The 22,884-nt window shown below is 61.9% G+C and overlaps 10 protein-coding genes across 10 annotated transcripts in view; 7 read left to right on the top strand and 3 right to left on the bottom strand.

The window, feature by feature from the left end:
* Positions 1-406: 406 nt before the first annotated feature.
* Positions 407-3,216, top strand: ACA1_269340 (amidophosphoribosyltransferase; the record flags this gene model as incomplete). The annotated part of the gene is made up of 13 exons (XM_004341551.1): positions 407-486; positions 569-642; positions 754-833; positions 1,001-1,099; positions 1,221-1,361; positions 1,483-1,665; positions 1,750-1,911; positions 1,995-2,136; positions 2,211-2,326; positions 2,406-2,560; positions 2,670-2,745; positions 2,832-2,958; positions 3,065-3,216. The coding sequence occupies 13 exons, from the start codon at positions 407-409 to the stop codon at positions 3,214-3,216; spliced, it is 1,587 nt and encodes a 528-aa protein (XP_004341599.1).
* A 666-nt stretch (positions 3,217-3,882) lies between these two features.
* On the top strand, positions 3,883-4,505 carry ACA1_269330 (translation initiation factor 2 gamma subunit; the record flags this gene model as incomplete). The annotated part of the gene is made up of 3 exons (XM_004341550.1): positions 3,883-4,033; positions 4,137-4,223; positions 4,312-4,505. The coding sequence occupies 3 exons, from the start codon at positions 3,883-3,885 to the stop codon at positions 4,503-4,505; spliced, it is 432 nt and encodes a 143-aa protein (XP_004341598.1).
* A 101-nt stretch (positions 4,506-4,606) lies between these two features.
* Positions 4,607-5,969, top strand: ACA1_269320 (eIF2 gamma, putative; the record flags this gene model as incomplete). The annotated part of the gene is made up of 5 exons (XM_004341549.1): positions 4,607-4,804; positions 4,933-5,052; positions 5,144-5,402; positions 5,482-5,752; positions 5,822-5,969. 5 exons carry the CDS (start codon positions 4,607-4,609, stop codon positions 5,967-5,969), a joined length of 996 nt encoding a protein of 331 aa, XP_004341597.1.
* Positions 5,970-6,219: 250 nt separating this feature from the next.
* Positions 6,220-8,829, top strand: ACA1_269310 (uncharacterized protein; the record flags this gene model as incomplete). Its single annotated transcript, XM_004341548.1, has 13 exons — positions 6,220-6,243; positions 6,318-6,455; positions 6,588-6,615; positions 6,741-6,829; positions 6,926-7,060; positions 7,180-7,242; positions 7,416-7,567; positions 7,664-7,902; positions 7,991-8,119; positions 8,204-8,319; positions 8,444-8,516; positions 8,620-8,672; positions 8,794-8,829. The coding sequence occupies 13 exons, from the start codon at positions 6,220-6,222 to the stop codon at positions 8,827-8,829; spliced, it is 1,275 nt and encodes a 424-aa protein (XP_004341596.1).
* A 181-nt stretch (positions 8,830-9,010) lies between these two features.
* ACA1_269300 (uncharacterized protein) lies at positions 9,011-9,584 on the top strand (the record flags this gene model as incomplete). The annotated part of the gene is made up of 3 exons (XM_004341547.1): positions 9,011-9,120; positions 9,214-9,291; positions 9,452-9,584. The coding sequence occupies 3 exons, from the start codon at positions 9,011-9,013 to the stop codon at positions 9,582-9,584; spliced, it is 321 nt and encodes a 106-aa protein (XP_004341595.1).
* Positions 9,585-9,709: 125 nt separating this feature from the next.
* On the bottom strand, positions 9,710-11,688 carry ACA1_269290 (zinc finger, C3HC4 type (RING finger) domain containing protein; the record flags this gene model as incomplete). Its single annotated transcript, XM_004341546.1, is given in 9 exon segments — positions 9,710-10,113; positions 10,212-10,296; positions 10,386-10,498; positions 10,597-10,726; positions 10,847-10,947; positions 11,118-11,287; positions 11,407-11,495; positions 11,506-11,562; positions 11,614-11,688. 9 exon segments carry the CDS (start codon positions 11,686-11,688, stop codon positions 9,710-9,712), a joined length of 1,224 nt encoding a protein of 407 aa, XP_004341594.1.
* Positions 11,689-11,825: 137 nt separating this feature from the next.
* Positions 11,826-13,294, top strand: ACA1_269280 (RNA methyltransferase protein; the record flags this gene model as incomplete). Its single annotated transcript, XM_004341545.1, has 4 exons — positions 11,826-12,110; positions 12,180-12,519; positions 12,601-12,690; positions 12,852-13,294. 4 exons carry the CDS (start codon positions 11,826-11,828, stop codon positions 13,292-13,294), a joined length of 1,158 nt encoding a protein of 385 aa, XP_004341593.1.
* Positions 13,295-13,992: 698 nt separating this feature from the next.
* ACA1_269270 (stage ii sporulation protein e (spoiie) domain containing protein) lies at positions 13,993-15,760 on the bottom strand (the record flags this gene model as incomplete). The annotated part of the gene is made up of 5 exons (XM_004341544.1): positions 13,993-14,508; positions 14,662-14,780; positions 14,901-15,021; positions 15,145-15,212; positions 15,331-15,760. 5 exons carry the CDS (start codon positions 15,758-15,760, stop codon positions 13,993-13,995), a joined length of 1,254 nt encoding a protein of 417 aa, XP_004341592.1.
* Positions 15,761-16,234: 474 nt separating this feature from the next.
* On the top strand, positions 16,235-17,658 carry ACA1_269260 (Ras family protein; the record flags this gene model as incomplete). Its single annotated transcript, XM_004341543.1, has 8 exons — positions 16,235-16,268; positions 16,375-16,448; positions 16,547-16,614; positions 16,727-16,743; positions 16,878-17,019; positions 17,143-17,280; positions 17,356-17,439; positions 17,580-17,658. 8 exons carry the CDS (start codon positions 16,235-16,237, stop codon positions 17,656-17,658), a joined length of 636 nt encoding a protein of 211 aa, XP_004341591.1.
* Positions 17,659-17,812: 154 nt separating this feature from the next.
* Positions 17,813-22,884, bottom strand: part of ACA1_269150 (RhoGAP domain containing protein) — a gene marked incomplete at both ends in the record, with an annotated part of 7,985 nt that continues 2,913 nt past the window's right edge. The window contains 14 exons of the mRNA XM_004341542.1: positions 17,813-17,912; positions 18,018-18,124; positions 18,245-18,317; positions 18,441-18,519; positions 18,605-18,662; positions 18,856-18,941; positions 19,041-19,121; positions 19,342-19,440; positions 19,570-19,879; positions 20,007-20,064; positions 20,359-20,754; positions 20,888-21,048; positions 21,233-21,257; positions 21,369-22,867. Of these exons, the coding sequence (XP_004341590.1) occupies positions 17,813-17,912; positions 18,018-18,124; positions 18,245-18,317; positions 18,441-18,519; positions 18,605-18,662; positions 18,856-18,941; positions 19,041-19,121; positions 19,342-19,440; positions 19,570-19,879; positions 20,007-20,064; positions 20,359-20,754; positions 20,888-21,048; positions 21,233-21,257; positions 21,369-22,867 (3,132 nt within the window). The remainder of the gene's footprint in view (positions 17,913-18,017; positions 18,125-18,244; positions 18,318-18,440; positions 18,520-18,604; positions 18,663-18,855; positions 18,942-19,040; positions 19,122-19,341; positions 19,441-19,569; positions 19,880-20,006; positions 20,065-20,358; positions 20,755-20,887; positions 21,049-21,232; positions 21,258-21,368; positions 22,868-22,884) is intronic.

Genomic DNA, 22,884 nt, shown 5'->3' with positions numbered 1-22,884 from the left:
CCAATAAATTCTCCAAATAATTCACAAAAGGGAATGTAATCTAGGTATCCTGATCCATCCCACAACATGTTGCACTTGTCCCAGAGTCCTGGGTGGCGCCAACATGCAGATCCTGCAATCCCAAATATTCGCGAAATGTAGTTTATCCTATGATTTCCCTCTTCTGCAGAATTATTCGTGGCGTGCTTTGCTTTGACGTTTGGCGAGCCAAGCTCCGAGAACGTTGTGCCCACTCTGATCTCCGTTCCCATCTCTTCACCCTCTAGCATCTCTTTCACTGTTCGCTCATCTTCTCTTCTACGGAGTCCGTACGCACTTCCACTCCATCAACACTGCTTGGCGCGAGATCTAATCTCTGCCAATCGAATCCGTAGATTTTTCATCCCTGGCAAAGATTTGGCACAGCATGGACTATGAAAAGGACACTCCCTTCGGCCTGGGCTCCAGCGACGACGATAAGCCCAAGGAGGAATGCGCAATCTTTGGGTTGGTGGCATCCCATGTCATTCAATCTTGTTTTTTTTTGGCCTTTTTTAATCTTACTTTGCACCGTGCACGCGCGTGGCAGTGTGTTCGACCCCAACGGTGAGGTGCAGGCATCGCGTCTGACCTTCTTCGGTCTCTACACCCTCCAACACCGCGGTACGCGCACACCCTTTCGACAACACCGCACACGCACGCGCACGCGCACCAGCGCACGGCACGCACGCGCACGCGGTGGTTGTTGACGGGGGAGAGGGCTGGCTGTCACAGGCCAAGAGGGCTGCGGTCTGGCCTCCAACGATGGGTCGAGCGGCTTCCACGTCCACAAGGGAATGGGCCTCGTCACCCAGGTACGCGCCATCGTCGTGCAACGGCAGGACCCTTGTCACCAACGCGCGCGCACGCGCGCTCTCTCTCTCTCTCTCCGTGTGTGTGTGTGTGTGTGTGTGTGTGAGAGAGAGAGAGAGACGTGTCGTGTGTCGTGTTGTGACGCGTGCCGTGTGTCGGGATTCTGCAGGTGTTCAAGGAGAAGACAATGAAGCAGCTCAAGGGCAGCAGCTGCATCGGACACAACCGCTACTCTACCGTCGGCTCTTCCCAGCTCACCAACGCCCAGGTACACGCAATGTCGCACGTCTCCTGCTATCAATCAATCTATCTATCTGGAGACTTCTCAAAGGTTAACGATATCGTGTTTGTTTGTTTGTTGTGTGGTGCGTGTGGCGATGTGTAATCAGCCTTTCGTGATCGAGACGCTGCACGGTCCGCTGGCGATTGCGCACAACGGGCAGCTGACGTCGACCCACAACCTGCGCCGTCAACTCCTCGAGAACGGCGTGGGCATGTTCACCTCGTCCGACACTGAAGTCATCGTCCAGGTGCGTGCCTCCTCCTGCTCCTCCCTCTCATTCCTCGGCTCAGCTCCGACCAACCGCTCACTCGTTCGACGCGCGTGCGGCGGGTTGTGTGCGGCGTGTGCGGTGCGATGTGTGCGGATAGATGTTGGCGAGGAGGCCGCCTGGCGAGGACTCGGAGACGCCCGACTGGGAGGGTCGGATCAAGAGCCTCATGGAGTACACGTCGGCCGCCTATTCGCTGGTCATCATGACCAAGGACGCCCTCTTCGGCGTGCGCGATCCCTTCGGCTTCCGTCCCCTCTGCATTGGCGAAATCCGCCCCGACGTACGTCACCCCCCCCCCAATATCTATTACTATATATACATAGAAACATATATATATTCATATATTAAATATGTGTATGTACAGTCGCCGGACAAGAAGCCGGTCTATATTCTGTCGTCGGAGTCGTGTGCGATGCACACCGTGGGCGCCGATTTCGTGCGAGACGTGGCGCCCGGCGAGATCATTCGCATCGACAAGTCCGGCGTCCACTCGTCCATCGGTGCCACCCTGCCGCCACAGAAGAAGGTGCGCCGCCCACACCACTTGCATGTACGCGTGTGCGTGTGCGTGTGCGTGTGCAATCGAGGGTGAACTAACCTGGCGGACAGACCGCGCTGTGCGTGTTCGAGTACGTGTACTTCTCGCGTCCGGATTCGCTGCTCGACGGCGGTCGACTCTTGGTGCACAGCGTGAGGCAGGACCTAGGCCGACAGCTCGCCCGCGAACACCCCGCCCCCGACGCTGACATCGGTACAAATCACACGACACACACGACACACACGACACACACGACACACACCTCATTTCTTGGCCTTCTTCTTTAGTGATCGGCGTGCCCGACAGCTCGACCCCGGCGGCCATCGGCTACGCCCTCGAGTCGGGCCTCCCCTTCACCGAGGGCCTCACCAAGAACCGATACATCGGCCGGACCTTCATCGCGGTACGCACTCGCACCTCTCCGACGTGTGTGCGGCGTGTGTGGTGTGTCGTCTCTCTAACTTCCCTTCTTGAATATGCAGCCGGACCAAGCGCAGAGGCAGCGCACGATCGGGCTCAAGTTCAATCCGCTGGTGCAGAACCTGCGCGACAAGAGCGTGGTCATCATCGACGACTCCATCGTGCGAGGCAACACCCTCAGCCACCTCATCGCCATGATCCGACAAGCCAACCCCAAGTATGATCACACGCACACGCACACGCGCACACACCCCGCACACACCGCACACGCACACGACCAACGACACCCATTCATGCGTACAATTCTCACAATTTCTCGCGTGCAGGGCCATCCACGTGCGCATCTCCTCGCCTCCCGTCCAGCACCCGTGCTTCATGGGCGTCGACATGTCCACCTATGAGGTTCGCTCGCACTGTTGTGTTGCGTTGTCGCGTCATCGTGCTTGGGAGTGTTAAACACACGTGTGCTGGTTCCTGGGGTTGTGCAGGAGTTGATCGGCCACAACCACACGGTGGAGCAAATCCGCGACCACATTGGCGCCGACTCCCTGGGCTACCTCTCCATCGAGGGCATGATGCAGGTGGTCCGCGAGGGCGTCGTCGACCAGGATAAGGGTGCGCGCCCACGGATATTGTTATTCTCTTCAAGCCCTACTGGCCGCTAACCACACGCACACGCACCACCGCACACGCACACGCACACACACGCACACGCACGCAGACGGCCACTGCAATGCGTGCTTCAGCGGGGAGTATCCGCTGGAGATCGAGGACCTGGTGCCCATCAGGGCGGCGAGGGAGGAGCGGGAGAGGGAGAACCACCGGCGAGAGGCAAAGGCCACCCCCGACAAGGAGGCCGAGCCCGCCTGCTGATCTGGTGGGCCTCGTACTTTTTGTTCTGCCTTCACTTGCCACGTGAAGGATTGATTTCTATTCGACAATAGATATCGCATGACCTGAAGATGAAGTTGATCAGCAAGAGGCAGAACGCAGACACCCTGGAATCGCGAGGTGGGGCACGAATCCGACCAAAGCCAAATGGTGAGTTTTCTTCCTCTCTATTTCTCAGCAATCGCCAAATGTTTCGTCTTTTTTCTCAGGAGGCATGGCGCGAAGGGAAAGGCACAAAAGGCGGTCCTGGTCTCCTTGCTCTCTTTTTCCTCTCCTCCTCACCACAACCACATCCCAGAACCCCAGTAGAACCCCCGTAGAGAGCCCCCAATGTACTAACTCACTACACTTGTCCACACAAGTTCATCAACTCCCAACTTGAACCCAAACCCACCATCACAAAGTCCAACATGTCGTCCCCTGTCACCTTCACCACCGCCACTACCATCAACTGCTACCCCACCGCTACTCGCTTTATCAGCAACAACATCAACTACAACTCGCTCACTTTTTCCACCGAAACGGAGCCACTCGCTATCGACCGTACCCGCAACAACAATCTTCATGAGTTCCATTCAGACCACCACTACTGGCAGCACCCCTTCATCGACCTTCTCGACCAACAACGAGCCCGAGCCCTGTCTCAAGATGGAGCCTTCGACCCCACCAGCGCCGCCCGCGGCCTCGTCGCCGTGGGCCCCGAGCAGTCTCCGTGATCAGGACGCGGCCGAATTCAGGAGACAGCTCAGCGAACTCCAGCCCACCCTCACCATCGGCGCCCTTGGCCACGTCTCTCACGGTACCGTGCCCCCCAATGAATTGTTCATAAAAACAGGGCTGATGGAGCTGACCATGAGTGATAATGTCGTTGGCTGTCACAATCAATCACCACCACCCACCAGGTAAGTCCACGCTGGTAGGCAGGCTCACGAACGTGAAGACGACGCGCCATTCCAAAGAGCAGGCCCGCAACATGACCATCAAGCTCGGTACGACAGCAATTGTCATGTTTGTGGTGATTGTATGTCTCATCCAGCTCGATGGCGACACTTACACTCTTTTCTTATGATGATGCAGGCTATGCCAACGCCAAGATCTACCGGTGCGACGACGGCGAGTGTCCCAAACCGGCGTGCTACACATCGATGGCGAGCAACACCAAGGGCAGGCCCCGATGCCACTGCGGTAGCACTATGACCCTCGCGCGCCACGTCAGCTTCGTCGACTGTCCCGGCCACGAGATGCTCATGTGTACGCTCTCCCTCGAATGAGTCATCCGCTTTCAACTTCACAACACTGACGTCAGCTCAACGCGCACGCGCACGCACAACCGCACACGCACACAGCGGTGATGTTGAACGCCGCTAGCGCGATGGACGCGGCGGTGCTGGTCGTGGCGGCCAACGAGGAGTGCCCGCGGCCTCAGACGGCCGAGCACCTGGCCGCGGCCGACCTCATGAACCTGGGGCGCTACGTCGTCATCCAGAACAAGGTCGACCTCGTCTCGGAGGAAGACGCCCGCAAGAGCTACCTCGACATCCGCACCTTCACCCAGGGCACCGGAGCTGAGGTACCTTACTTAATATTTATGCTCGACTCTGCCAGATGTTGATATATATATCTCATCACGATATATCAGTTCATATTGGCTGACGTGATAATAACCAACTCTCTTCTCTCTCTCTCTCTCTCTTTCAGCGTTCGCCGGTGATCCCGATCTCGGCGCAGTTGGGGTACAACGTGGACGTGGTGTGCCAGTACATAGTCGAGCAGGTTCCCGAACCCGAACACAACCTCTCCCTCCCCCCGCTCCTCAACGTACGCACGATACACACTCCACGGCACACGCACGCCACCGCACACGCTCCGATCGGTAGCCTTAACGGAAACGGGCACCCACACATATCAGGTCATTCGCTCGTTTGACGTGAACAAGCCGGGCGCTCCGTTCGAGGAGCTCAAGGGGGCGGTGATGGGCGGGGTGCTGGAGAGCGGACTCCTCCGGATCGGGCAGCGCATCGAGATCAGGCCGGGCCTCATCCGGGCCAAAGAGGACGGCAGCCGCTACTACCAGCCCCTCTACTCCCGGGTCGTTTCGCTCTTGTCCGACACCAACCCCCTCACCCACGCCATCCCCGGAGGACTCATCGGCGTCGGTACCCTGCTCGGTACGCCCCCCCCCTCGGGTCGCAACACGCAACACGCAACTAACCATGGTTGGTTGGTTGTTTGGTTGGTTGGTTTCAGATCCGTCGCTGGGCAAGAACGACGGGCTGGTGGGGCAGGTGGTGGGCGTGGAGGGCAGCCTGCCGGAGGTGTTCCAGGAGGTGGAGGTCAAGTACCGCCTCTTCCGTCGCCTCATCGGCACCGCTGAGGGCGAGAAGGTCGAGGAGATGAAGGCCAAGGAGAACGTGCTCCTCCACGTCGGCGGCAATTCGGCCGTCGGCGTCGTCACCGCCGTCAAAGCCAAGACCCACCGCCTCATCATCAAGCTCACCCACATGCCCATCTGCGCTCGGTACTTCTTCGTGTGTTGGTCGTGTCGTGTGTCGGGTGGTGGACATGAACGCTGACTTGGAGCAATCAGGGAGGACCAGAGGGTGGCGTTCAGCAGACACGCGGGGAAGGACCACTGGCGGCTGGTGGGCTTTGGGCGCCTCACCCGAAACTGCCGCCGGATGCCTCGTGCCGCAGCCGCCGATCCCTTGTTGGATCCTTCGCCGACCGCGCTCTGAGGCCTGGCTGGCACCCCCCTTTTGAGTCGTTGGCGTCGACTACTCTCGACGGACCTGCTCACACCGTTGCCATCGTTCCTTCTTTCTATCACTCCCCTTTCTCACTCCTTGCATCAATACAGCATTCACTCCTTTACCTGGTCATTTTTTTATTTTTATTTTTTGGTAGGTCGACAGCAAATCCAGCCAACAAAGAAGAAAAACACCTTTTCTTTTTGATAGCCGTGAACAGCAAAAAGCCAAAGGACAAATGGAAGGGGAGCACAACAAGGCGGTACGTGCGGTAGTTGCTCTCCTTTTCTTAGCACTCAGTCGTCGCCTCATCTTACCTTGACAACACAACGACAGGAAGCGGCGCAGAAGGTGGAGGAAGAGCAGCGCGCGGGCGAGGAAGAGCAACCGCAGCGCGAGTGTGCGGTGTGCCTCGAGAAGTTCGGCGCCGACGCCCTCCTGTCCTCCCACGCCTGCGACCACGCTCTCTGCAAGGTACCCCCTCGCGATAAACAACAAAATAATAAAATAACTAAATCACTTTTCAGTGCACGCAATGAACAGAATATAAATTTATATAAATAAAAGAAAAGAAAATAAATGATTTCTAACGCGTGTCGTGGGCAGACCTGCTGGGAGAAGTACTTGGCCACCGGTACACATGACCCGCCCTGGGATATATGTGGATAGACGTGTGCTGACCCCAAACGTGGCTCTTGTGTGTGTGTCGTGTGTCGTGTGTCGTGTGTCGTGTGTCGTGTGTCGTGTGCGCGCATGCAGAGTTCGACGAGAAGAGGAAGGGCTTCCTTGACATTGTGTGTCCCTACCCCAAGTGCGGTCAACGTCTCTCCGACGAAGACTGGCGCAAGGTGCCACCGCCTCCTCCTCCCGCGCTGCTGCTGCTGCTGCTGCTTTGCGTTTCACTCAACGGCACACCCGGCACGCGCGGCGCGATGAATGAGCAGTGTGCGTCGGCCAAGACCTTGGAGAACTACGAGGCCGTGTGGAAGACGGTGCCCGAGAAAGCCACCTGCTTCCAGGACTTCAACTACGCCTACGACGACCATGGCGTCCTCCGCAACACCATCAACGGCGACAAGGTGCTCCTTTTCTTGCTTCTTCTGTCTTTCTCTCTTTCTTTCTCTTTCTTCGTTTCCTCCTCCTCCTGTGATTTGGATCGTGGGGCTGATGTCAGCGTGTGCGGGCGGGGCCAATGCAGTTTCACTGGGTCAACCAAATGCACTACGACGCGCTCGGCGACTTTATCGTGGAGCACATCCAGGTGGCGTTCCCGCACGCACACGCACACGCACACGCACACGCACACGCACCACCGCGCACGCGCACGCACACGCACCACCGCGCACGCACACGCACCACCGCGCACGCATACTGTTTGCTGGTCGAGTATTGATGGCGAGATGGGGGGGGTGCACATATGTGGGGGCGGAGCAGAACCTGCTGAAGAAGGAGCACAACATGGAGGAGGTGATCCTGCCCCTCGACGTGGACAACCCGGACGTGCCCCGCACCAACATCTTCCTCACGCCGGGCGCCCTCCAGGCCGAAAAGCTCATCCTCCTCATCCAGGGCTCCGGCGCCGTCCGGTACCACCCGCCACCCGCCACCCGCACTCCTTGGCCCATCTCACGTGTGTCATCTTGTGTGTCGTGTCGTGTCGTGCGTGTGCGGTGGCAAAACAGGCCGGGCCAGTGGGCGCGTGCGTTGTGCATCAACGACTCGCTGGAGGTGGGTACCATCTTCCCGTACCTGCGCAAGTGCGCCGAGCGGGGCTGGGGCGTGGTGGTGTTCAACCCCAACCAGAACGCCGGGACCAAGCCGGGCGCCGACGACGACGAGGCCTGGTTCAAGACCCGCGAGGCCTTCCTCTCCACGGCCAAGGTCATGCGCCCCATCAAGCACCTCATCAAGATCCCCGGCAGTACGTCGCCACGCAACGACACACAACACAACACACAACACACCTTTGTTCGCGCGCGCGGCTGAATGACTGACCCGGGGGGGCCAAGGTGAGACGCCGTCGAAGCACACGACCTACGTGTGGGACCACTTCTGCGCCAAGGCCGCGGCCTCCCGCGTTGCGATCATCGCACACTCGGCCGGCGGCATCTGCACGATGGACCTCCTCCGCGAAAGGGGTACGGCGCCAACACATGACCCACGACACGCACACACACAACACACACACACACACACCACGACACTCAATCGTGAGAGCGCAGGGGAGGAGGTGATGCCCCGCTGCGTGGGCGTGGCCTTCACGGATTCCGTGCACTGGGTGTCCGGCCGCGACCCCGTCCCCGTGCGCCAGTTCATCAAGAAGAACGCCGTCAACTGGGTACGCGCCCACATTTGTTGGTGGGGAGGGGGTCGTCTGGTTGATGGCGGGGGCTTGATGGTCACTCATCTCTTCTTCTTCTTCTTCTTCTCTCTTTTACTTCTCTCTTTTTTGGCGAGCGCAGGTCAAGTCCAACAAGCCGCTCGACGCCCCGGAGCGTGGCTCGGGAGAGGATGGTTGCCCGTGCGTATCTGCCGGTACCGATGACCTCCTGTTCCCTCTCTCTCTCTCTCTCGCGAGTCCGTGTTTGTTCCATGTACTTCAACGTTTGTTGGCGTTGTTGTTCGTGTTTCCTTGCAGGTCACCCCAAGCACGAATGGACCAGCGGCTGCTGCGTGGAGTCTGTGTTCAAGGTACAAGTACTCCGACAACAATCGTGGCCTCACGCAACAATGATCACTGACTGTTGGGTAATTGTCGTTATTTCTGGTTGTTGTTGTTGTTGTTGTTGTTGTTGTTGTTGTTGTTGTTCAGTTCTTGGACGACAAGTTCGAGGCTGCCCAGCAGTAGACTTGGGTGTGATGCCAGTCTGCCAGTCTGCACGGTATCATCGAAGAAGAAGGAGGAGGCAGCGCGAGCAGCAAAAGTGACGAAACAAGCAGAAAAGAAAGAGCCATTTTCTTCCCTTTTTCTTCTTTTCTTTGTTCAGGCAGTTGAAGATGGCACAGAAGGGGGTGGCCTGCTGGCGCACATGTCGAAGCGTTTCGGGCAGGTCAACGTGGGCGCCCTCATTGGGCAGGGCGTGCGGAACTACTGGGCCGCGCCCGTGGTGTCTACTCTCGCCTACCTCCCCTACGAATGGTACGCGCTTACATCCGATGGAACACCACCGCATCTTTCCTCACGAAAATGGCCACCGCCTGACACATGGGCGATGGCGGTGTGTGCGCTCAGGTACCGGCAGGTGGTGACGGACCGATCGGTGCTGGAGCTGCACTACCCACACCTCACGGCCCCCGACGCTCCCGACAGGTGCACCCGCCCGTGCCGGTTGCGGCTAGCCGTGCATGTTGACTGACCACCTCAACCACCATCGGCGCTGTGGCGGACACGGGGTTTTTGTTTTGTGGTCACACGACACACACGGCACACACGACACACACGACACACACGACACACGCGACACACACAGCTGGGTGAAGAAGGCCAACGAGTACCTCAAGATGAAGCCGGCCCAGCTGGTGGCGGCCTACCGGTGGCTGCAGGGCGTCACCGGCGACGTGCCCGAATGGAGCTCCGATGCCCGGCCCACGCGCGCATCGTGAACCCTCCCCCTTGCTCCCTGGCGCACAGCAAGCCGGCGTACGTGTGTAGAAGGGGTAATACATCTCTAAATACATCTCTATGACGGTCTATGTGCACAAGGTCGCCTGTGGGGAGCTATCTTCTGTTAATCGCCGCCGCCGCCGCCCAGGGTGAGGGCGCGATCGCGCGGGGGCGGCGTGGGCGGCGTGGGCGGCGTGCGCGGGGAGAGGGCTGGCCCTGGGCTGGTGGCGATGGGCTGTGCGGCGATGGCCTGCGTGTCCAGGCAGTATACCGGATGGCTCGGCCGCGTGTAGCCCGGCGCCGCGCAGTCCACGCCCAGGTAGAACGAGCGACCGTCAGCGCTCTTGCCCGCCGCCCCGTCGAGAGCCCAGACGGTGACGTCGTAGGCGCCGCCCGACCCGGCGTCGCTCCAGTTGCGGGTGGGCGACACAGAGCACGCGCGCACGCACGAGTGGTGCACGCACGTGATGGCCTCCAGGGTCGGCTTGTTGTGGTGCGGCGTCACCACGTACCCCAACGCCACGAATCCTACGCACGCACGCGTGTGAGGGACACAACACAGCACACGCACACGCACACGCACAGAACGATTTGCACAGCAAAGACTACACAAGCTCGGGGCGTACCGGGTGGCGGGATGGGTCGCCAGATGCTGCAATGGCGCTTGGCTCCCGTCTTCTTGTCGTTCCAGATGAGCTCGAAGTCCGTGGGCTGCCACGAGGCCCGCGACGTCAGCCGACCACCTCTCACTGGCCGGTGGTACAGCAGCGGCAGAAGAGGAGGGTGGGGGGGGGGCGTACGGGTCGCAGGTAGGTGCCGTTGGGCACCTTCTCGGCGAGGGCGAACACCTCCACCTTCTCCCGCAGGGCCTCCGAGTGGCGCGGGCGGAAGAAGTACCCCACGGGCGACCACCCTGCTCGCCGCACACACGACACGACGCACACGACACACACGACACACACGACACGCCTCTCATCACCGTCAGCAGTTGTCCACGCGACGAGAGGGTACGCGTGCGCGTGCCTTCGGGCGTGAGGGGCCGAAAGACGGAGCCGTCCATCTTGCTGCCGGTGCCCTGGTCCATCCACACGCACTTGAAGGCGTCCACGCTCTGCACCAGCAGCACCCCCGTCGCTTGATGCTGCAGCCCCACCCAGCCAGCCAGCCAGCCAGCCAGCCACGTCAATCCATCGGCACGGCCCATTTCTAAATGGCATGTCGGCCATGTGCATATGTGTGGATCATATTATAACGTAGGTACCTTTTCGTTCCACTCGCCGCGGAGGTAGGTCGGGCATCGCGAGTCGTAGGGGCACACGACGGGCGCGAACTCGCACTTGGCCATGTGCTCCTTCATGCACCCTGCACCCACCCCACCAGCCACCCAGCCATCCACCAGCCACCCAGCCATCCACCACCGCCCGCCCGCCCGCCCGCCCGCCAGAGCCGATGGCCAGTGAGTGGGCGCACCTACAGCAGAGAACAGAAATGCAGGAGAAATGAATGAGAAATGAAAAGAGAGGGGTGGGCACCGCGGGTGAGGTAAGGAGCGCGGCAGGGCACGTTGGGGCACTCGGCTGGGAGGAGGTCCACCAGCCGCTGGATGGGCAGACACCGCCGCAGCCCGCTCGCCTCCATGGCCGCCCGGCACCCGGGACATCCGTGCCCGCGCCGCCGCTCCAGCCACGCCTCGATGCACGCCCTGCACGCCACACGACACACGACACGACACACACGACACACCCAGCCCAGCTCTCGAGAGTCGGTGCCCAAGTGGCGAATTGGTGGTGGTTGTGGGGAGGGGACCAGGTGGCCACGTACCGGCAGTAGGTGGCGTGGCAGCAGGGCGTCTCGACGGCGTCGCGCAGCGCGTCCACGCAGATGGGGCACGTGAGGGCCTCCTCCACGGCCTCGCCCCACCACCAGCCCCCCCGACGACGACGCCGCAGCAGTAGTTTCGTCGGCCTCACCGGGTACCTGCGCCCTGACTTCCTCTGCTGTTGACGCTATGCTCGCCCGCGGTGCCACCGCCGCCGCCGCGTGTGTTGTGTTGTTGTAATTATTGGTGCTGCTGCTGCTGCTGCTGCTGTCCGCTTCGTCCATCTTTTCTTCCTTCTTTACTTGCGCCACGTTGCAGAGAACGAAGAGCCCCCTCTCTCTTTCTTGGCAGCCGCAACTCCGTACGTGTCGCCAGAAAAAAGGCGCAACCGTGAGGAGGCAGCGTCCTCTTCTTCTTTTTGATGAAGAGCGCCGTAGGCAGCAGCGGGGTGGGGCGGGTGTGGGTGGGGCGCCTGCCGGCTGTGGGCCAGCTGGTGGTGGTGACGCGCGAGGCAACAGCCACCACTGCGGCGGTGGCGGCAGAGGCAGGGGGCGGAGGGGCGCCACTGGTGGTGGGCGGACGAGAGGGGCGGCACCTGCTGGTGCGGCGACCACGTCCCGGCGAGGCCGTGCAGCTCTTCGACGGGCGGGGCGCCCTCGCCACCGCCACCGTCGTGCAGGCCTCGCGCCACCAGGCCACCCTGCGCGTACTCTCTTCCTCCCCCTCCACCACTACTTCTTCCTCCTCTACTTCCGCCTCTACGCGCAGCGAGCAGCACTCTGACGGCGAAGACGATGACAATTACGGTGATGACGAGGAGAAGGAGCTCGAGTCGCTACGCGCTGCTACTCGCGGCGAGGAGTACAACAACGGGACCGAAGGAGAAGGCCCACAACAAGGCGACAAGGAGGAGAAGGAGAAGGAGAAGGAGGAGGGGCAAGGGCAAGGGCAACGGCGGCTGACGGTGGCGGTGGCGATGCCCAAGGGAAGCCGAGCGGACTGGGTGGTGGAGAAGCTGACGGAGGTGGGCGCCCACCGCGTGCAGCCCCTCCTCGCCACCAAGTCCGTCCTCCTGCCCGGCGATGGCCGCCTCCAGCGGTGGCGCCAGATGGCCCGTACGGCACTCCCCCCACAACACGATACACAACACGACAGGGTGGCTTAATCGTGTGTCTGTCGATGGTCTGACCGCGCAGTGGAGTCGAGCAAGCAGAGTCTGCGATTACACATTCCCGAGATCGCACCCCCCGTGTCCGTGGCACAGTTCATGCGCGATCTCGACCATCGTACCCACCCTCTCCCTCCCCTTTCCCGTTCTCTCTCTCTCTCTCTCTTTCTTCCCCCCCCCTCCTCACCACACACACAACACACACACCTTCCTCTTCTTTGTTCTTCTGCTTGCGCTTGGAATGGGGGGGGGGTCGTGGGCGCGTGTGTGAGGGCACAGAGGGCGGAGGGTTGGCCAACACGACGCTGCTGTGGGGCTGCATGCCGGGGGACCTGGCCGCTCCTCCCGCGCCCCTCTTTTCCTTCCTCGCCACCCACAAGCCCGCCCAGGTGCACCTTCCAGAGCTCTCTGTCCACGCCCTTCCGGTCTTGGGGGCACTGACGCGTGCATGGCTTCGGTGGCGCGACGGCCTTGATGGCGATGGCGATGGCGATGGCGATGGCGATGGCGATGGCGATGGCGATGGCGATGGCGATGGCGATGGCGATGGCGTGCAGGAGGTGGTGCTGTTGGTGGGGCCGGAGGGGGACTTCACGAACGCGGAGAAGGAGCTGCTGCGCAAGGCGGGCGCGTTCGGGGTGTCCCTCGGCCCCAATCGCCTGCGCGTCGAAACGGCGGCCCTCGTGCTCGCCACCGCCACCTCACTCGCTTGGTTCCACTAGTGCGCACGACGCTCGTGTTCTCTCACTTTCCTCCAATCAGTGAAAAGCCCGGCCGGCCGCGGAAACATAAACAAACGGCTTACTATCTCTATCACCGCAAGAAACCACCAGCACACCACTTATGCAGCAGCACCCCAGCGGCGGCGGTGGCGGTGCGGCATCCGACACCGCCCACACCATCCCTGAAGGCGATCGCCGGCCGCCTGCCGTGCCGTCCCTCCTCGACCTGTGCTTGGCACGAAGCGCTGCTGCCCTCACCACCTCCGCTGCTGCGGTACGGCCACCCCCCCCCAACCACCACCACCACACGTGGAGGTGCAGCTCATCCACCACACATAGACAACGGGCGCAGAGGAGTCGCGACCACGCACATCTGGTGCTCGTGCGCCACTTGCTGACTACCCCACGCGACGGCCAGGCGGAGGCGACTGAGTGGCAGAGTGCGAAGAGGTGGTATGGACGAAAAATCTCTATATTAACGGAGGAAGGAAACATCCAGCATCACCGTCCCCCGTACCATATGGTAGGAGGGCGGCACCTCTCCTCTCGCTCGTCCGGTCCGTCCCACGCACACCGTGCGTGTCGTGTCGTGTCGTGTGTACAAATCATCACACCACCCCAGCAGCGCCGCTGGAGCAGTCCTCCACCTCGTCGTCGTCGTCGTCCGTTCCAATATGGTCTTCGTGGAGTAGTAAACTTCAAAACTTGGCCTTCTGCTGCGGCGAGGAGGGCGGCGAGATGGGCGCGGAGGGCGAGGACGAGGGCGAGGAGGAGACGAAGGAGACGACGACGGTGATGTCGTCCATCTTGCCGCCCTGGTACTGGTAGCCGTAGGTGCGCGCGTTCTTGCCAAAGGGCATCTCGCCCGTGGTCCGGCTGCCGGCCTTGTGCGCCCGTCGCGCGATCATCTCGGCCACCTCGTCGGCGTCGCGCTTCTCCTGCCGGCCCTGCTTGACGATCTCCACGATCTGGTCGTCGAAGAGGTTGTCGAACAGGCCGTCCGTGCCCAGCACGATGATGTCGCCCTCCTCCACCGCCACGCGCCCCTCCTCGGCGTCCGTCGGGTGGTCGCCGCCCGTACCGATCTGGTAGGGCGTGTTGAACGCGTGCGTCTGCTCCCGCGTGCGGAACGCCACCTTGTCCCCGCGGATCACCATGAACCCCGAATCCCCCAGGTTTGAGTACTTGACCGATTGGCCCTCCGCCATCAGGATCTGATGTGAATGTGAATGTGAATGTGTGCACACATCATGGCATGATGGCATGATGTGAATGTCGTCGGTCACACGCACGGCGCACATACGACACACGCACGGTCAGCGTCTAGTACACCACCCGAGAAAAGGGAAAAACACGCGAACGCGTACCACGGCCGTGGACGACCCGACGAGGTGCTTGGTGTGGTCGTAGGCCTTCTGCATGATGTCCGTCGCTCGGGTGGGCTGCACGCCTGCCTTCTTCGCCGCCTCCACCGCCTTCTTGGCCTCTACAAATTGACCACACACAACACACAACACACAACACACACAGTGAGCATGCGAGGCCGCGAGAGGAGAAGAGAGAATGCGAAAAAAGAGAGGAAACGAAAGGGGAGAGGGCACGGTACCGGCCATGAGGCTCTTGGAGTAGAGACCCGAGTCGATGCCGGAGAGCGCCCAGCCGCCCACGCCGTCTGCGACGCCCACCACCTGCCCGTCCTCGCTCAGGAAGTAGGCATCCTCGCCACCCTGCGCGGCACACACCACTTTGTAGTCAGGAGCTGCTACGGCATTATAGTAGCGCAATAGCGCACACACGACACACGACACGGCACACATTGTGTGGAGGAGAGGAAAAAGAGGGGATCATACCTTGTGTCGCTTCTCGGGATGGGGGATCATGTGGGCACCCGACGCCAGCCGCAAGGTCTTCGCGTGCTCTGAACGAACAATTAAAGATGTTGAATAATAAACACCATATTTGATTACTGGAAAATAAAAAACGAATAATGCATTAAGGCATTAATTGAATTGTTTGCGGGGGAGAAGGCGGATTACCGGCACGGGGAGAGTCCCAGGCGTCGTCGGCGAGCTCAGCGCCGTCGGCGAAGCGTCGGGCCGAAGCGGGGGAGGCGTAGAGGCGGGCGACGGGAGAGGGCGACGCGAAGAGCCGCGAGTGGAAGAGGCTGCTCCCGCCCGACGAGAAGAGAGAGTAGGCCGAGGAAGAGGAAGACGAGGAGGTGAGGGGCCCGGGGCACATGAAGGCGAGTGGCGTGGCCGACCGGTGATGCGAAGAACAAATTACGCTCGGGCTGTGCACGAAGAGCGAGCTGGACGACGTCGCGCCGTGTCCGGGCGAAGATGGTGGCGACGAAGCGGTCGTGGTCGTAGTGGCAGGCGACGTGGTTCCCGCACACGAAGCGGTGGTGGCGACGAAAGCCGATGTCGGCGGGGTCCCTACCAGGCGCGAAAATGAATTGGTCGCCATCTTCCCTTTTTCCATTCTCTCGACACGCTCGAGTCGGTGTTGTAGAGGCTGACTGCTCTACAGTGGAGTGCGGGCGAGTCTCAGCAATTCAGAGGCTGGGATGGGGTTCGCGTTCCAGAGAAAAAAAGAGTCACTGAGAGGTGATGATCGGCTACTTGGCAGAAAGGTTACGAAAACGCAACGCGTGTGGCTTTGGGCGAGTAGGGCGGCTTCAAGTGCAGGAGGGAAGGTAAAGAAGGTGAGTGCGACCAGATGCGTGTTGTGGTCGGGATAGGATCTCTCGCTGGCACGCAACTGTCACACTATTTTGTCGACTTCTGACGATACTGTCTGGAACCTCTCCCGAATCACTTTCCACCTTTGAAATCTGGAAAGTGTTCGGAGAACCACGCCTGGAATTTGTTTGCCGGAATTCCAAAAAGCCCGACAAAAAGAGAACAAGAGGGGCTGACGGGAAGAAGAAACGGCACCGCGATGGCCAGCGTGGACCTCAAGGTGGTCCTCTTGGGTATGCACCCTGCAGAAAGGGAGAGGGAAATAAAAAATAATAACATCCTGAGGCATTGATAACGATATGGTGGTGCATTTGTGCCCCCCCCCTGCGGGTGTTGCAGGGCAAAGCGACGTGGGCAAGACCTGCCTGGTGGACCGATACCTCAATGGCAAATACCAAGACACCATCTCCCCCGTACGTAGAGACCACCACTCTCTGGCTGGACGTGTGCCCCCCACCGTCCTACTGACTCTGCTGCTGCTGCTGCTGCTACACTTGGGCGGAGAGCGTAGACTGTGGGGGCTGCCTTTGGGGCGAAGAAGCTCTACGTAGGAGACCGTCCGCTGACGGTGGGCGTGTGGTACGTGCCAACTCCATTTCGTCAGTCGTGGATGGCGTCCGTGCGACGTGGCCATGTTGCTCACCTCATGCGTTGACGATTGTTCGCGCACCTATCGCCGCCCCATGAAAAGGGATACGGCCGGAGCCGGTACGCGCTCCCTGCCCCGTCCCTCGCTCTTCCTCATGCGCTTGTTGCACGCCGTGCTGCTGCTGCTCACGCCCGATGTCATCGTCGTGGTGTGTGGTGTGGTGCGTGCGGTGTTGGGTGCTGGCACTCTGCAGAGCGCTTTGAAGCAATGAGCCGGCTCTACTACCGGGCGGCCCGGGCGGCGTGCGTGTGCTACGACCTCACGCGAGCGGAGACGTGGCCCAAGGTCAAGTTTTGGATCAACGAACTCCTCTCCTTCGAGAAAGAATGCGCTCTGTACGCCTCCCTTCTTTTTCCACTCCTCCATTCATCCGTGTCGTGTTGCGTTCCCCTCCCCTCCTGATGTCGTGTGCGTCGTGTGCGTCGTGTGTGTCGTGTGATGGGGGGGGGGGCACACAGGTATATAGTGGGCACGAAAGCCGATCTCTTGGAGGAGGGGGTTCCGCGAGGAGTGGAGGCATCTGAAGTGGCAGACTATGCCCGCCAGATCAACGCCCAAGTGTTCGACGCCCTCCTTATCCCTTGCCCACATGTGACGTGGGCACACGCGCCGATCTGGGTTGGGCTAATATAATGACCGGCGGTGGCTGGTGGTGGTGGGGGGAGGAGCAGGTTTGAGACGTCGTCGAAGAAGGGATACTCAGTGGAGGACCTGTTTGATACCATCGTGTACGATTTCGTGAAACGCGGAGCCGGGTACGCATCACCACCATCACCAGGCCACGCCACCTGCTCTCTCTCTCTCTCTGGGCGAAGGAGGGACCACTCCACTCCTGGACCTCTGAGTCCAGAGTGCTGGACTGACGCTGTGGTTGGACCGTGGTGGTGTGTCGCAGGGGCGAAGTGCCACTGGGCGGCGGCGGCGGCGGCGATGTCATCACACCCTCCGAGGCACCTCCCGCCTGCTCGTGCTGATGCTGCACGCGTACACACCGTGACCGGGAAAGTTTTCGAGTTTGTTGTAAATCTTTATTATTATTATTATTATTTCTGTTCCTCCGGCCCTTTGCCAATAACTTAAAAAAAATACAGGTAAAAATAAATAAAATCGTCAATCGTAGGTCTACGCTCACGAAGCGATGACCGGGGCGGCTGGCTTGGGCTTGGCGGTGTTGTCGAGGTGCATGGCGAGCGCATAGGCATGCGCGATCGCGAACTCCACCAGCGCCCTGCACGTGTGAAGCATCAGCCCCCCGCCCACGAGTGGAGGGCAGGAGAAGGGCGAAGAGGAGGAGGAGGCCGCGGGTTGGGGAAGGTGGCAGAGGGGCGCGTACGAGAGGGTGGGCATGCGCATCTGGTAGTTGAGATCGGGCGTGGCGGGGCACAGCACATTGGGCGCGAACACGATGGCCAGGTTGCCGGCGCTCATCTTGTTCTTCTCCTGCACACGACCACAAAATGGAATGGAGGAAGGAAGAAGGAAGGATCGTGAGCATCGGACACACACGACACTCACACACGACACACGACACACGCAGGGTCGGGGAGTAGAAGAGGGTACCGAGACGAGGGACACTTTGTGGAGGAACTTGGCGAGGAACAGGAAGAACCGCAGGTTGTCGGGCGGCAGCTTCCTGCGCGGCCGAAAAGTGATACCTCATGAGCCAACGGGCACCACCCTCGCGCGCGATTGGTTGCGGAGGTGCGGCCTTTGGTGGTGGTGGTGGTGGTGGAGGTGGGGTGGGGTGAGCACGCACCGGAGGAGGGCCACAAAGTTGGCCAGGTGTTCGGCCTTGACGCTGGCCGTGTCATCTCCGCCCTTCTTCTCGAACTCCACTGCAACCAACCGACCATTCGCATGAGCGCGCGCCGCAGGAGGGGAAAGGAGCAGCAAACGACGACAAGAGGTGAACCAACACACCTTGGAGCCTCACGAAATCGTCGTAGAGGGCGTACGTCATCACCGGTTCGGGCAGCATCTGATGCGGTGCGCCAGACGTTTCAAACGTGAGAGGAGATAAGTAGCATGTTCACCTACATGCATAGATACACACGACACACACACATAGACACACACACGGCACACACGACACACGGCACACACGGCACACACCACACACGGCACACACGACACACACACGATACACACATAGAGAAAAAGCGGAGGTTAACCTTGAGGAAGAGCTTGAGGAGTCCGGCCACGTCGTGAGAGTCGTAGTCAAGGAAGGAGGCCGCCACGGCGGCCTCGTTGCCCAGTCCTGGTGGTGGTGGCGCACCACACACACGGGATCAGAACAAAAATAAAAACAACTAAAATAAAGCGAGTACTGCGTCGGGTGAGGTGGAGGGTGGCGTACCGGCGGCGTCGAAGTCGTCCTTGAGGCGGCTCATGATCATGCTCTGGCCGGGCACCCGGAACAGGCCCTCCACCTCCATGGCTGCACCCACCCACCCACCCACCCGCCACACGCACACACGCCATACGCATCACCGCCGCCGGTCCCATTCTGGTCAGAGCGAGCCCATCTCTTGCTCCGTGCTGCTGCTGCCGCCGCCGCCGCCGCCGCCCAATGCCGCTGGGGGGGAGGCTCTCCTTGGGTGGTGAGTGGGCAGGTGGTGGTCGTGCTGGTGGCTGGTGGTGGCTGGTCGGGTACGTACCGCCGCTGGACTCGAGGTACTCGGCGATGAGCTTGACCACCTGCGGGATCGGATGGGTCGGGTCCTTCTCGCACAGCTCCTTGATCCCCACCCCGAACACTGCCCGCCACCGCCGCCGCCCCGATATCGGGGGTTAACCCCAACGTGCGTGCGGCCGTGACGCCCATCCGGCGTGTGTGCGTCGGTGTGCGTCGGTGTGTCGTGTGTGTGTGTGTGTGTGTTGTTTACCTTCGCGTCCCTTGAGGGGCTTCTTGCGGGAGGTGCGTCCCTTCTTCTCGCGCTCCTTCTTGCGCTCCTGGCGTTCCTCCTTCTTGAGCTGCCGGATGAGCTCCTCGCGCTCCTTCCGCTTCTGCTCCTTCTCCCTCCGCTTCCGCTCCTTCTCCTCGCGCGCCTTCTCCTTCTCCTTCTCTCGGCCGTCGTCCTTCTCGCCCGCCTTGCCGTCGTCGCCTCCCGGCAGGAACTTGGTCATCCCGCCCAGCAGCGAATGCGAGCGGCGGTGGCCCCGCTGCGGCCTCCCTGTGGACTCGGACGCCTTCTGCTACCCCGCGGGCCGTACCCAACCACCCCAACCACCCCACCAACGTTAGCCGGCTTGCGGACTCGCGTTCCACGTGCGGTGTGGCAGTGGTGCGGTGGGGGGGGGGTTGGAACTGTGGTGTTAGGACCTTCTTTTCCTTGGCCTCGCCTTCGTTCTCGCTCTCCGTGTCGAGTTCGCTCGCCTCCCTACGCTCGCGTACGTGCACACGAAGTTGGAGAGAGTGAGGAGGTCAACACCCGACCAACGACACGACACGACCAACGATACGACACACGACACACGCACGATGCACACACAATACACACACGACAAGCGCGCGCGCACACACACACGTCGTTGGTCGTGCGAGCAGCGCACCATCACCGCACACGCCCCACTGCACACACACCACACACACGACACGGCCAACGACACGCCACACGCCACACGACGCGCGCGACACACGACGGAGCGAGAGAGAGCGAGGATGAGGTACGTACGAGTCGTCATCGGAAGAGGAGGCGCTGGCGCTGTCGGTGGACTTTTTGCGGCCGGCCAGGAAGGACAGGGACCGTTTGTGGCGGGTGATGGCCTTGCCCGTGGTCGCCGACGACGCGGTGGCCGGCGGGAGGGCCGACGATCCGCCGCTGCTGGCGGCCGCCTCCTTGGCGGACGAGGACGAGGAGTCCCTGGAGGCGAGATCACGCACGTTGGAGATAGAGAGCCGGCCCCACTTGCCCAGCCGCTTCTTGCGGGACTTGCCGCCACTGCTGCTGCTCGGGGCGTTGCCGGCGCCGCCTTCCCCGTCTTCCGCGTCGCTGGCCTCGTCGGTCTCGGTCTCGGTCTCGGTCTCCGTCTCGCTGAAATCGCTCTCCAGCTCGGACTCGTCGTCGTCCCTGTTGGTGGTGGCCGGAGATCCGCCCGTAAGTAAGTGCCGCCAATGGCCACCAAATAGTACTTACTATGGCAATAGGGGGACGAGGAGGTGGTGGTGCTGGCGGTGCTGCTGCTGGAGACAGGCGCGCGTACGTGGAGGAGGAGAGGCTGTCGGAAGAGCCGCGCGAAGAGCCGCGCGACGAGGAGCGCTTGAGCACCTTCTTGGCCTTCTTGGCGTTTTTGAGCTCCTGCTTGAGGTGCTTGATCCGTCGCGCCGTCTCCTCCAGCGACATCGAGCGCTTCGATTCCAACGACTGCGCACGCGCCCATCCCCCCCACCCATCCGTTGTTGATGGTTGGTGGTTGATGGTTGATGGTTGGTGGTTGGTGGTTGGTGGTTGTTGGTTGGTGGTTGGTGGTTGGTGGTTGGTGGGTGGTGGTGGCTGCCACGCCCGCCACAAATGGTGGCACGATTGCAAGGGAGGGGGCAGAACGTACTGCGGAGGGCTTGCCCACGAGGGTCCTGCAAAGGAACCACCATGGAGCACCATCACCACGGCGGCGGCGGCAGTAAAGGTGAGATCGTGGCAGAGTATTCTGAGAATGGGGAAATTTGACGGGCATGCACGCGTACCTGTCGGAGACGGATCGGGCCGGCGGGGGCGCCTCGCCTGCGGTCGCCGCAGCCGCAGCCGCAGCCGGAGGGCCACCCTCAGTGAGGGTGAGGGCAGAAGGAGCGGCGGCGGCGGGCTGCTGGACCTCGGCAAGGCGTGCCTGGAGGTGGGCGAGTTGCTCGCGGGCCTGGGCCGTGCTATGGTCGAGCTGGCGCTGGAGGGCGTGCACCTGCGTCTGCAGGCTGTCGCGGCCCAAGGTGGCCTGCGCCAGCTGGGCCGCCACGTCGGCGTGGCGCTGGTCGGCAGCGTCGAGGCGAGCACGCAGGTCCGTCACGACCTCGCTCTCCGCCCGCCCCTCGCCCCGCAGCCGCGCCTCGAGGTCGGCCACGCGCGCCTCGAGCGTGGCGCGCAGGGCGTCGAGGTCACGGGCGCGTGCCTCGAGGCGCTGGTGGTCGGCCTGGCGGACGCGGAGCTGCTCGAGCTGGGCCTCGAGGGTTTCGAGGTCGCGCACCATGCGCTGCGTTTTGGCGCGCTCGCGCTCGCGCTCCTCGCGGCGCTGGCGGGCCTCGTCGGCGAGGGCGGCCTGCAGGCGCTCCCGCTCCTGGCGGGCGAGGGCCTCCTTGCGTGTCCACTCAGCGCACACGGCCTCGTGCTCGCGCGTGCGGCGCTCGGCCTCCTCGCGCTCGCGCTCGCGCATCTCGAGGTGCTGCAGCTGCACGATCATCTGGCTCTCCCGCCGGCCCTTGCGCTCGAGCGCGTGCTCCAGGTCCCGGGTGCGCTCCCGCAGCCGCACCAGCTCCTTCTCGGCCAGCAGCCCCTCCTCGCGCTTGGCCGACGCCGCCGACGCCGCCGACTCCGCCGCCACGTTGGACGTCGCAGTGGTCGCGGTGGATGGGGGGCAGCCGGCTGCGGAGAGCTCGAGGCGGGCGGCGAGGTCGGCGATCTTCTTGCGCTGTTGGAAGTTGAGGTCCTCGAGCTCCTTCACGCGCCGCCGCTCCTCAGCCACGGCCGCTCCGCTCTCCTCGATCACCTCCATGACCCGCCCGCGCGCGTCCTTGAGCCGCTCCTCAAGTCTCGCGCGTTCCGCCACCACCCGCGCCAGCTCCTCCTCCGCCGCCGCCGCCTTGCTCAAGGCCCCCGGCTGCGTGCTGCTGGGTGCGGCGGCGGCGGCTCCTCTCTCTCCCTCTCCCTCTCCTCCTGCTCCTCCTACCGGTGCCACCACATCCTTGCTCGCCGCCGCCGCCTCATTGTTGGCCTTGAGCAGCTGGGCCTGAGCGTCGGCGAGGCGCGCCTGCAGCTCGTCGATGCGATCCTGGAGGGCGGCGATGGCGGTGGCGTGGTCGGAATGGGTGCGCTTCCTACGCTCGGCCTCCTGCGCGAGGAGGGCCTCCTCCGTCTTGCGCGCGTGCTCGGCCTGTCGTCGCAGGGCCTCCTCCCGCGCGTGCTCCTCGCGCATCCGCCACTCGTGCGCCTTTTGGCGGAGCTCCGCCACGGCGGCCTCGCGTTCCTTCTCCGCCTCCTGCACGCGCGCGGTGA

This window comes from Acanthamoeba castellanii (assembly GCF_000313135.1).
Source record: "Acanthamoeba castellanii str. Neff unplaced genomic scaffold scf7180000084770, whole genome shotgun sequence".
NCBI lineage: Eukaryota > Discosea > Longamoebia > Acanthamoebidae > Acanthamoeba > Acanthamoeba castellanii.
The sequence above is the reverse complement of the archived record's forward strand: the minus strand, read 5'-3'. Positions and strand labels throughout refer to the sequence as shown.